The 12,718-nt window shown below is 36.0% G+C and overlaps 1 protein-coding gene across 2 annotated transcripts in view; it reads left to right on the top strand.

Annotated features, from left to right (window-relative positions):
- NR1D2 (nuclear receptor subfamily 1 group D member 2) overlaps positions 1-10,173 on the top strand; it is a 29,019-nt gene extending 18,846 nt beyond the window's left edge. Inside the window, exons 7-8 of one of the 2 annotated variants that reach the window (XM_027584157.2) lie at positions 415-625; positions 6,748-10,173. In XM_027584157.2, the coding sequence (XP_027439958.1) occupies positions 415-625; positions 6,748-6,944 (408 nt within the window). In that variant the 3' untranslated portion in view covers positions 6,945-10,173. The remainder of the gene's footprint in view (positions 1-414; positions 626-6,747) is intronic. The other variant, XM_027584158.1, reaches the window with a different exon arrangement.
- Positions 10,174-12,718: the final 2,545 nt, after the last annotated feature.

Below are 12,718 nucleotides of genomic sequence, written 5' to 3'. Positions count from 1 at the left end.
TGCATTGAAATACTGCTCTTTTTACTTATGGTTTAGAGTCCATGTGGTATACTTGGTAGCTTAAAGAGTTTCTTTAATGCCTTTGGCCAAGGCTCAGTTTCAGATTTCTTGGCATTATTGCCTGCTTTAATTTTATATTTGCATTTCAGAATCTTTATTAATAGTTTCAGAGTATCATAGGACTCAAGTATTTTGCCACTGGTGGCTGGAATTTTTTTGATGTTCTTGGGCTGTTTATTGCTTTGGTAGAGAATTTGCCTTAAGGAAATGGTTCTGGGTAAAAATAAACTTGGTTTTTCTTTTACAACTTTCTTTTATATGTAGGATGTTTCTTAACTTACTTGAATACTGATTATTGTCTTAGTACTGAACTCCTTCAAATACATTTAAGTCTTTTTTTTTTTTTCCTTCCAGGTTTTAATGGTACGGTTTGCATCGTTGTTTGACGCAAAGGAGCGTACGGTCACCTTTTTAAGTGGAAAGAAATACAGTGTCGATGATTTACACTCGATGGGAGCAGGGGATCTGCTAAACTCTATGTTTGAATTTAGTGAGAAGCTAAATGCCCTCCAACTTAGTGATGAAGAGATGAGTTTGTTTACAGCTGTTGTCCTGGTATCTGCAGGTAAGTAGGCTGGTTCAAAATTGTGCTGCACCCAGAATACAGTTATCAAGTGGGGAGAAGGTGGAACTACATTCCAGCAAGCTATTTATAAGGCGAGAGGGCCTTAAGCAGATGCTGGACTGTGTGAATCTGTTACTTACTATACTATTCTGTATAGTAATAAAATGATGTTTAAATCTAGGCCTCACATTGACCACAAGTCTTAGTCTTTAACTTTTGCTCATAATTTTTACAAGTCTAAATTGTTATTTTTGTGGATTTAATTTTTAGAACATTAGGTGGTTCTGATACAAATTTAAGTTTTAATTAAAACGTGTATTACTTGAAAATGTTAAAATTATCAAGATATATTAGTGTGGTTTGTTCCAAAAATTGGTGAATTACGAGTAGGCTTTTACCCAGCTTTGCCACTGAATTTTCTGTGTGACTTGCATAAATAATTCTGTTCTTTTGGGTCTCGGTTTCCTCATCCTGTGGAAGGAAGGGATTGTACCATGTGAGCCAACCTGGGGTCTGGCACAGAATAGGTACTTAGTTACTGTTTGAATGAGTGACAAAGATGTTTGAGTCCTTTAATTTAATGTTTATTTATATGAGTCATTGATGATGTTTTCCAATTTCCCTGCCACCTTGCATTTATATTATAGCTATTTCTGACCAACGTATTTCAATTTAGATAATAGCTATTAAGATAGTAGCAAATGGGAAATTGATACACAGCGACTTTCCTGGGGATATATAAATAAGTACCAGCCGTTTTTAGGTATCACTAACTTTATTTTAATACATTTGTTGAGAATTTAACAGTATTTTGATATGACTTACTTTGTTTCCTGTTTGTTTCCTACTGTGTAAAAGCCATTGTACCAGGTACTGTGGGGGTTATAAAATATAAGTTATAACCCCCGCTTATGTGGCTAAACTGTAAATCAGTAACTCCTAAGGAGAGTAAGTTCTTTGTATATCTTAAAGGGCCTGTACATCAGTGGTATAAATAAAGACTTACGTCATTTGGAAGCATAATTTGGCTACCTGTTCTGATCAGCTCTACCTAGGTAACTAAAAACGTACTTATACAGAATCGTATGAGAGTTAACAGGTTAATAAGGGATAGCTATTTTCTTAGTAACCTTGTCATTAATGCTTCTTGCACTTTACCTACCATTTTGCATTCTCTTGATAAGTAATCATTAATGGTTTTTGAGTTGATATCAGATTAATCTATTATTGTGAAACTAAAGGTAATCTATACTTGTTAATTTCTTTATCTGCTCATTATGTGTGAGGGGGGAGACAGAACAAGCATTAAGACACAAGCTTGTTCTCCAAGCATTTATGTTTTATTTGGAGAGACAGAACTAACACAAAAAGCTTTATGGTATTAAACCATGTGGTTCTGACTGAGGAAGTAGGGGTTCTAGGAAGGAAATTACCTGAGAAAGCTTTGTGGGGAAGATGGAAGTAGAGCTGGAATTTGAAGGATGGGTTAGTAGATTTTCCTATTAAAACAGTGATGGAGCAACTTGGGAGAGCATGAGGTAGGGTAGGGGCAGGTGGCTAAAACCCAAAGTGTACATCAAGGAGGAAAGGGACAGAGACTTATGAGTTAAAGGGCACCAGGTTCCGGAGTGACTTCGAGGAGAACTAAGCAGAGTTTTGACTGAAATATGGGGCAGTGGAAAGTCAGTGTAGGGGAATGATGAGGCACGAACAAAGTGATGGTCTGACATTAGAATTTCTGCATGTTTATCTTGGGTGGATTAGACAAGTGAGTCATTAGAGCTGGAGAGTCAGGTTGAGAGGCTGTTGAAATAACCTCAGGTAGGAGGCAGTGGAGTGAACTCTCCTGAGATAGGTGTGGTAGAGGAGGTGAAGCAGGAGGGACTGTCTCAGAGATGGTGAAAAGGAAGAAACGGTGGCAGGGGATAAGGGGGAGCTCTGTACCAGGAGATATGCTATTTATTTATATTTTCTACCAAGTGAACATAATTTTATTTTGTTTTAATCTCCTTTTGAAAAAAGCCTTGTTTACTGATCATAAGAATATGGGTTTTTTGCAAAAGTAGAAAATACTAAGATGAACATAAAGATGATAATATTGCTACCAAAAAAGATCACTGTCAACATTAGGGGGTCTCTATCTGTTCGCCTGTCCATCCATGTACCATTTATCTGCTTATTGACTTACGGTACATAAAAAGTATTTGACATACCAAGTGGAAAAGATTGATTATAGAAGAGTATAATGCATTCTTATTTTTGTTCTGTCTGCCTATATGAAGGTATACAAGCAACACATAACACATGCACAATTTCATGCATTTTAAAATAGTATGTTGCTTTCACTTAAACATATGATAGTGTTCATGTCAAACTTAAATCTTTACCACCTAAAAAGGACTATTGTTATTTTTAAAACAGTATCTATTCAGGAAAATAATATTCAGAAATTATAGAGGAGGATAAAAGTCTCTTCTTCCTTCTCCCAGCCTACTCTTCAGAGAACTGGAATTCTAACCATCTTCTTAATTGTTCTGAGAGTTGCCCACCCACTTCTAAATACTGTGTTTATACCTCTTTTTACTGAGTAGGTATAACTGACAAAAGTATCTTCTTTTTAAAAGTTTTTATGTTGCTTTGTTTTATATAAAATTGTAATATGCTCACATTCTTTGACCCTTCATTTTTACATAATCTCTCAGATAGTTTAGGTTGAATCTTCTCCTTAGACAGGAAGACAGTACCCTCCTTCTTCCATATCCTGGCTTCTTTTGCTATACCATTTCTTTTACATTGTCAAGAATGAAAATACATTATGTTCTATAGGTGTGATTAGTTTCCATGCTTTATCAGATTCTAAATATTGAAAAGTAAAAAATATTCATTTACAGTATTAGGATTATGTAAATAGTACAGTGTTCATACAGCGGGGTTGAAATGGTAGACAAGGTAATATAAATTTTTTTAAAAATTTTATTTGAGAGAGAAAGCATGCGCAGTGGAAGGGGGGGCAGAGGAAGAGTGAGGGGGACAAGCAGACTTCCTGCTGAGTGAGGAACCTGACAACGTGACAATGTGGGGTCGATCCCAGGACCCCGAGATCATGACCTGAGCTGAAGTCAGATGCCTGACTGAGCCATCTAGGCGCCCCAAGGCAATATAAATCTTGCCCTAAACCTGTGCCTCCCAAGGGAGAATGTTCCAAGTATCAGATAACAAATGGATTATTTATATTCTCTATTAATTGCTTAAAATTAAGCAACCATTATATTTGCTTTATATTTAAAATAGTTTTTTGTTTTTCTTGGAATCTACAGTTACCATCTGGGTTTTGTTTTGGTTGTTATCAGAAAAAGTGCTAGTTAGTTTCTAGATCTCATATAATTTTATCCTTACAACAGACCTCTGATGTGAGCTAGGATATGTTATTCTCAAATACAGGCTAGAAATTTGAGGAACAGAAGGATTAATATGCTCAAGATCGTGCATTTTAAAAAATTGTCTGAGCATGCATTTGAACTCCTGTTAGTCTAGCTTCAAAGCCTTTCTGCTATACTGCTTGTTAACAGAATAGCTGTAGCTGCTAAGGTAGAATCTCAAACATGATGTTTGCCTGTGAGGTTAGAAGACTTGATACCAGGGAGAAAAAGGGAACAATACCTGGAAGGTAAATTCTTCTTTAGGTTGTGTGAAATGGCAGCAGTCACTTGTGGTTGAAGATTAGGGATGGGCATATAGGTGTGAGAACAAAGTTCATCTGGATATGGATTTTACTTGTCCTCATAGAGGTTTTGTGGAAGGAATTTGACTTCCATCTTGTGTATGTTCATAGGAGATTTGGTGAGATTTGGTGGTGAGGGATGAAGAACTCTAAGCTTAAGAAAGCAGAGGACAGGTATATCATGAATTAAACTATACTATAAACTATAAAGTAAGTGTAGCATTTAATATACCATTTAGAAGATTAATTTTCATTTCAGTCTGTACATTCTATTATAACTTCTAGAGGATTATTGTTTATGATCAGCTAGATTTGTAGGTAGGTTATTTGGCCTTGAAATCATGAAATCATGGTTTTAGAAATTGCGATTTTAGAAAAATTTACATTTTTAGGTGTAAGAATCCATTTTCCTGAAGTTGTGAGTTGTATAGAGGCAGCATAGGTCTTTCCAACACAGTATTCACTGAAAGACTCAAAATACTAGTTCCAACTCAAGTATCCTTCTCTGCCTATCTAGATTATTTTGTTTGTAGGGCTTACTGTCATTCTTTTCCCTGTTGTTGGTATTGTAAATTACTGATGATATGATTCAAACCAGGCATTTTTTTCTTCTAGAAGAGCTCTCTCAGGGAAGGAATTTTGGTTTGTTATGTTGACTGCTAAGTCCCTAGCACCTATCACATATGTAGCCATATACATTCAGTAAGTATTTTGGTAAGGGAATTAATAAATGGCAAGGATGTTGAGGAAAACAATTACTTGAATATTAAAAGCAAGGGAGACTCTTGGAAATATTATTGAAGGCTTATTGAAATAGTTTTATATGGCCCTTATGATTGTATGACCACAGTCAAATGTTAAGAGGTCTTTTGTCCATGTAACAATTTTGTCTGAAAGCATATGACCCCCCCAAACCAATAGTCAACATTCAAATTGTGTTTTTCTATAATAATTAGCACATAGTTGAATAATAATCCACATTTTATTAAATGTAAGATAAACCTGTTTTTATCATTTTTTTTTCTGCATTTAGAATTAAACTTTTCCCTTTACTATGAAATTTTAGTGTTTGCATTGCAAGTGGCCTTTTTAGCTACCAGTTACAATGCAGAGCCTAAATATCCTTGTGAATAATGAATAAAAAGGGAGTAAATGGCCAGAGATTTTTGCTTCCTTCACAGTATCTTTCTTATTAATTACAGCTCCCTATACTGGGAGCCATTGAGTATTTCTTGTGCTCTACTGCCTCCTGTTGTAAAGGGAAGAAATAGCCCTTGGTGGTTGAAAAAAAAAAAAAGTCCATGGGCAAACAGCATTAATTTTAAGATACTTTCCTTTAATGCTGGCTTATACTACATTACTAGTTTATTAACACTTTGTATGACAAGCTTAATAAACATAGTATGTTAAATGGAAGTGAATGCAGGTTAATATAACTAGGTAATAAAGTTGCATAGTATATTAGTTATCTATTAATGCATAACAAATTACCTTAAAACTTACTGGCTTAAAAACGCGAACATTTATTATCTCACAGTTTCTTAGGATAGGAATATGGGTATGACTTAGATGGGTGCCTCTGGCTCAAGGTTTCTTGGGAGATTGTAGTCAAACTGTGAGCAGGGCTGTGGTCGACTATGAAGGCTCAGCTAAGGAAGGATCTGCTTCTAGGCTTATTCATGTGGTTGTGGCAGGAGTTATTTCCTTGCAAGATGTTGGACTGAGTGCCTCAGTTCTTTGCTGGCTGTTGGCTTGAGACCACCATCATTTCCTTAGCATATGGGCCACCTCATAGGCAGCTCGCATCATGGCACCTGGCATCTGGCTTTTCTCAGAGGAAGTGCACAGAGTGTGCTGGATATGGAAGCCATTTTTTTTTGTAATCTAATATTTTATTCATCAGTAGTGAGCCAGTAAGTCTAGCCCACTCAAGGGAAAAGGGATACACAAGGGTTGTGGATACCAGGATGAGGTCGCCATTTTAGAGATTGCCTGCCATACATGGTAACATACAAAAACATACAAAAATGTGGATGTATTCCATATGAAGAAAAAATATATTTGTAAATTTCATTTTATTTTGTCAGGAGCAGTTGAAATTAGCAGATGGCATCTAATTTTAAAAATCAGAACCTCTAGTTTTGCAAACAAAATACTAAAGAATTTTGATTTATCAAGTGTACTGTGTGATATCTCTTTATAATATAACAGATACAGAAATTTGCCATTGGGATTTAAAAAATGTTGTCAACTATCTTTTGCCTTTATTCCAATGTATAAAACCTTGTTTTGGATTCATTGATGAGCAAGAATTATATTTATATTTCATATTTTCTCTTTATATTTAATGTTAATAACATGTCCTCTTGTTCATGTCTGTCTATTCTTTACTCTCTATTAGATCGATCTGGAATAGAAAACGTCAACTCTGTGGAGGCTTTGCAGGAAACTCTCATCCGTGCACTAAGGACCTTAATAATGAAAAACCATCCAAACGAGGCCTCTATTTTTACAAAACTTCTTCTAAAGTTGCCAGATCTTCGATCTTTAAACAACATGCACTCTGAGGAGCTCTTGGCCTTTAAAGTTCACCCCTAAGGCCTTTGTTTATTTAAACATGAACTGATTCATGCTAACTGTACCTTTTGTGCTAAAATGCTTATTTATATGTGTATACCATATGTGGAGATAGAAAAGACCTTTAAGACAATACAAGATTGTAGGCTATCTCTGTAATCATACAGTAGCTGTTTGGATTGAGGTTTCTTCAGCCATGGTTAGACATTGATCGCATTTCCCCTATAGACCAATCAGCTGTGTCGCACTTAAACTGGAGAAGTTACACTGAATTATAGTCACACTGAATGTTAGACTTTTTCATCTGCCAAAACCAAAAATCATTTTGATCTCCCTGTGGTATAAATATAGCGCACAATCACAAATATATGAGGACTTAAAAAGTAATCCTTTGTGGTAGAAATTCTGTTGTATGAGGAAGACTTGATTTCACCACAAGACCATTTGATCTGGTAATTGGAGACATTGCAAGTTAGGCCATCTTCATGTCTGTATTTTGTTCGGCCGCTTGTTAAAGTGTATGATCCTGGGCAGGTTAGTTGGTTGTGGAAAATGACAATTGATAGTGTACTTAATGCCCCACCTCACAGATACTAAAAAAATGTCTATAAAGCATATTTACCTCTTGGGAGATAGGCACTATGTAAATAAGGTAAATTTTTTGTTATTATAATTATTCATAATAATATTCTTCCCTTATTTCTAAGTATTTCTGAGAAATCATTTCACAGTTCACACCAACCTATTATTCAGGGTTCCTGCATATGTGTGGGGTATCCTCCTGGCACACACATATTCAAAATTTATGGGTACATCAAATACATAGTATGTGTACATAATATCTATGTGAATATAGTTACATAAACACATTTCTTCACAATATTTTAAACTGTGAAGAACTTTATCATACAATAAATTTAAAACAAGTGGTGTCAAAGACTCAAATTAGGTGCATTTTACCTGTTGATGACATAACCATTGCTTTAAATGTTTAGACAGTAGATTATTGAACTTATGCTCTATTTTTATTTAAGCAGCACTTAATGTAAAAGTACAACAGGCAGTTGAGTCCAAATTTCAAAAAATACGTATTTTAGAGTTCATCTTTGGTTAAATCTTTGGTTCAAGGTACTAGTTTAAAAGTTCATTCAGATTCTTACCTTGTACTAAAATAGGTTACATTGCTGCCCCTTATATACATGCTGCAGCTTGATAAATATTTTGATTCTTTTTGGAGAACCAATCAATGTTTTAAGAAAACTGTTTAATGTGTTGGTCCTGCGTGGGGTTCGTGTGTGTGTGTGTGTGAGAGAGAGAGAGAGAGAGTGTATGTATGTATGCATTTGTGTGCAAGTGTGTTTTGAGTCCACTCTTTTTTTTCCTAAATAACACTACAGGGATTTTGTCAAATTAGATTTACTCTGTAATTTGAAAAATCATTTAGTGTGTGAGACCTACAGGCTTAGAAGTGGTACAGAGACATTTCATCCACATTTCTAATATTGGGCTTTATTAAACAGAGAAGATCAGCCTGTTTATGGCAGTGGGAGAAGTAGCCAAAGTTGAGGATTTTATGTATGTTTTTCTGTTTCCCTGAAAAATAGCAATTAATTGGAATTTTTTTGAAAAGATTGCCTTCTGTATAATTTTTGGATTATATAAAACTTTAAGAGTGGAAAGAGCCCGCTTTACTATACTCAGCCTGTTACTTTAATGACATGTGAGCAGAATGCCTTATTTTGTAATCTTGTTTAACTTGTTGCTACTGGGACTTGAATTTCTGTGGCACTTGTTAAGTAAGTCAAAAAAATAAGTTAAATCCTCTCATTATTAAAGAGGAAAGGTGATGGTGATGTCTGTCATACAGTATAAACCATAATTGTGATTTACCGTACATAGGTAAGACTTTTATGGGATATACGGTATAGTTTTTGTGAATTCTTTACATGATAGCATTATCTTTTTATAATTTTTTTCCTTAAGATAAATGCATAGTTTTCTTCTATGGGGGATAGAAGCGGCTTTTTGAAGTAATCCTGAAAACCTCAAAGATCATGTTTATTCTTAATTTTTGCCTTTTGCATAAGCCTCTTTATAACATGTTATCTTTAAAACAATTACTGTCTTTAGGAATGTGTAACCAGAACTACGTTAGTTTTGCTTATAAAACTTTAGTTAGGTTCAATATATACATGTATACATCTATATATAGGTATGTAGGTTCGCATTTTGTCTTGTAAGATTTTATTTGAACAAATTCTTCCTGTAGGTAATGGGAAACAAAAATGATAGTTCATGGGCCACTTGTAGCATCTCTATATTTGAAAATAGCCCAATATTAAAACTACTAAAATTAAACCAGCAGCCTATTATAAGCACATTCTTTAATTGAGTCATTGGGTATAAACTTACTAAACGTGGAGAAGACAACCAGTTTGGAAAACTTCTGGGTCGGTGGGACACTGTTGAATAATTGATAATGTACTGTATGAATTAAGTGATGCTTTAACTCTGATTTTACATTTTAAATTAAAATATGGGCATTATGTCAGCAAACTTAAGGGCATTATGTTAGCAAGCTAAAACATTTTTTTTCTGTGCTTTTAATGTATCTCTTCACATGATCTGAGAGAGGATTCAAGCTTTAGAAATAGCTGAGGGAAAGGGGAAACATCTTCTTGAGTTGAAGCTTTTCCTTAGGGCGATGGTTTAATTACAGATTAAAAAAATTAGAAAGCAATTTCAGTGGATTAAGTGTATAGCTTTTGTATTTACATTTCAAGAAATTACCATTGTAACTTGATAAGAAATGATTTATTTTATGTAAACATCATTGCAAAGCAAGGTGTAGAAGCTCAGCTAGATTTATTACTGTGCACGAGAGTAAGTACCTATCTCAATTATTCTTTTTCTTTTCCAATATAAAGTTTGCTGAATGTACAAGAAGAGTTTATCACTTAGGATATAGAATTTTTTTTAGGGGTTGGGGGGATGGGCTCTATCAGGAAATTGCCTATAAACAAAGATTGTCTTGATTTGATTCAAAACATAAAACTTGAAGCTATTCTTGAACTAACGTGGAAAAATAAAATGGCTATTGTTTAAAAAAATGATAGAAATATATTGTCAAGATATGAATTAAGTTTATTTTCTACAAACTGTTATTGATGACATGGATATAATATCTTCATGTTTCTGAAAAGTAATCTGTACATGGGGGGAGGGGATAATAAATATTATTTCTAACCAAGTGTGGTTTTTGGTATCGATCTCGGTGTTTTTTGTAAGACTCTAATTTAACTTACTGCTTTCCCCTGAGCATAGCAGTACATCTTAACCTAAATCTCTGATTCAGCATGGTGGAACGTATATATGCAGGGCTCTTTGGATTTTAATTTGTTCAGCGAGTCCAGCAAGGGTTGTTGGGTTTTCTGTAATGATAGCTGAATAGTGGTTTGCTGTATCTGGTAAGGCAATCATTCTTAGAAGGGGTTAGTGAGAGAAGGGGGTGCTTGATCTAGCCAAGACTCAGCTTTGGCTGTGAATGGGATAAGATGCCTCAGCAAGACCACCACCTCCTTTCCCCTTTCCTAGGGGTTGTAGCCATGCTGGCAAAGTTGAGGCAGTTACTTAAATCTGCATTCATTACAGTTGTTTTTCCTAGACCAGTAATACCCACTATTCTGAGGAGGATAATAGATGTTAGGTGGGAGGATTGGTCTCCTTGATTGAATAAACTTGGAAATGCTGGGTTAACAAGGTTACTAAGATGTCTTTATGTAAGTCCCATTCTCTAATGAGCAAGTGTGTTTCGTGAGTTCTTTTAGGAAGGGCTTAGTGGGATGCAGTCTTTTCCAAACTTCCTCTGCCAAGTAGCACCCCCCCTTTTTTTCTGTGTTGAGCACTTCTTGGGGCTCCTTGGAAGGTATGCTTTCAGGAGAAAAAACGTTAACCCACTTTGGATGTTGATCAGGATATTGATCATACTCTCTGGATTATTGTACAGATTTGTATTTTGCCCCATTTTTGCACTATACTTGCATAGCCAAGTGTAATAAGCGAGCTCTAAATAAATGTGTGGTTGATGAAAAACAAAATAGATTAAATTCCTTTTGAATTTTTAAAGTGCTGCATGTGAGTGAATGAGTGAAGACAGCCAATTCATGGATCTGGTTTTAGTTTCACACTTGGGCCTGTTAAAATTTGTCACATTTGCTTTTCTTAATTCTTGGTCTTGTCTAAAGGTTTAGCAACAACTATGGCCTGTGTTCTAGTAGTCACATCAGAGTTGCTCTTCGCAATGTCAAAAGTTCTGGGGTGGCTGGGTGGCTCAGTTGTTAAGCGTCTGCCTTTGGCTCAGGTCATGATCCTGGAGTCCTGGGATTGAGCCCCACGTTGGGCTCCCTGCTCTGCGGGGAGCCTGCTTCTCCCTCTCCCCTGCTTGTGTTTCCTCTCTCCCTGTGTCTCTCTCTGTCAAATGAACTCTTTAAAAAAAAAAAAATTGCTTTCTATGGGGCACAGTCCTAAGAATGTAAAGATGGTCGCAAAATCAGCATTTTGATATAAATTACTAAAGAGGGTGAGACCAATGTTTCAAAGAAGACTCAAATACCTAGGATGAAAACGATGTTTTCAAATTTTCTTTCTCTGTTTTCCTACTGGTAACCACAGAATTGAAATGATCTTCTGAAAAGTCTGTAAGTTCTGTGTTTTTTCTTTTCTACGGTTTCATTTTTCTCTAAATTCTCCTTATCCGTAACCCTAGCAGTTCCCTCCGCTCCCCCCCCATTACTTCGTTGCTTTGCTTGTAAATTTTGATCTCCCCCCCCCCCCCCCAACAGCGATCTCATTTCCTGTTCAGGTTCTGCAGTTACATGTAAGTAGGGTAGCTTCCAAAGTGGAAAGTACCTACACTTTCATTCTCTCTTTTTTTTTTTTTTAGGATTGTATTATTCCTTTTTTTTTTATTTTAAAGATTTTATTTATCCAACAGTGAGAGACACAGCGAGAGAGGGAACACAAGCAGGGGGAAGGGGAGAGCGAGAAGCAGGCGTCCCGCGGACCAGGGAGCCTGATGCGGGGCTCGATCCCAGGACCCTGGGATCATGACCTGAGCCGAAGGCAGATGCTTACGACTGAGCCACCCACGCGCCCCTTTCATTCTCTCTTGATCATCATCTTGCTCCCTACAGTTAGGCTGCTCTCTTTCTAAGCTGTTTTATCTAGCAGGACTTTGGAGGAATAAACTGATGGTTTAGTTATTCATTATACATTTATTGAACATACATGTATGCCTCAAGAATTTTTTTTTTAATCCAGATGCAAAATGAGTTTCCTTGAAAATGCAGGGCACTGATCCAGACACTGTTGGGGTAGTTGTTTGCACATGAAACATGGCCACCAATCACAGCATCTTAAGTAGTAGTTGCCAGCAGATGCTGTTCTAGCCATGGTGTGCTGGAGCCAGCTTATAAGGTCTCTTGAGGTCTCACTGTTAAATTGCCAGGAATTTATGGAGCTGGTTGTTAGAAACAGCCATTATTAAAAATTAAATTATATAAGCTTACAATTGAATTATATTTGAGAAGATACTACTCAAAACTCCTCGCTTCCTAATTATCTTACATTTTACTGTTATGCTTTTGAGGCTCAGTACCTTCATGGATATGGAGGCAATACTTTATAATGGTGTTCCTGCACATCTCTTCTCAACTCCCTAAGTGACAGCACATTGGTAGCTCAAAATTGGCTGTGGTAGGATTATTTATACTATGCAAAGCTGCAAATGCTATGAA

Source organism: Zalophus californianus, chromosome 1 (genome assembly GCF_009762305.2).
Source record: "Zalophus californianus isolate mZalCal1 chromosome 1, mZalCal1.pri.v2, whole genome shotgun sequence".
NCBI lineage: Eukaryota > Metazoa > Chordata > Mammalia > Carnivora > Otariidae > Zalophus > Zalophus californianus.
This window is presented reverse-complemented; position numbering and strand designations above follow the sequence as displayed.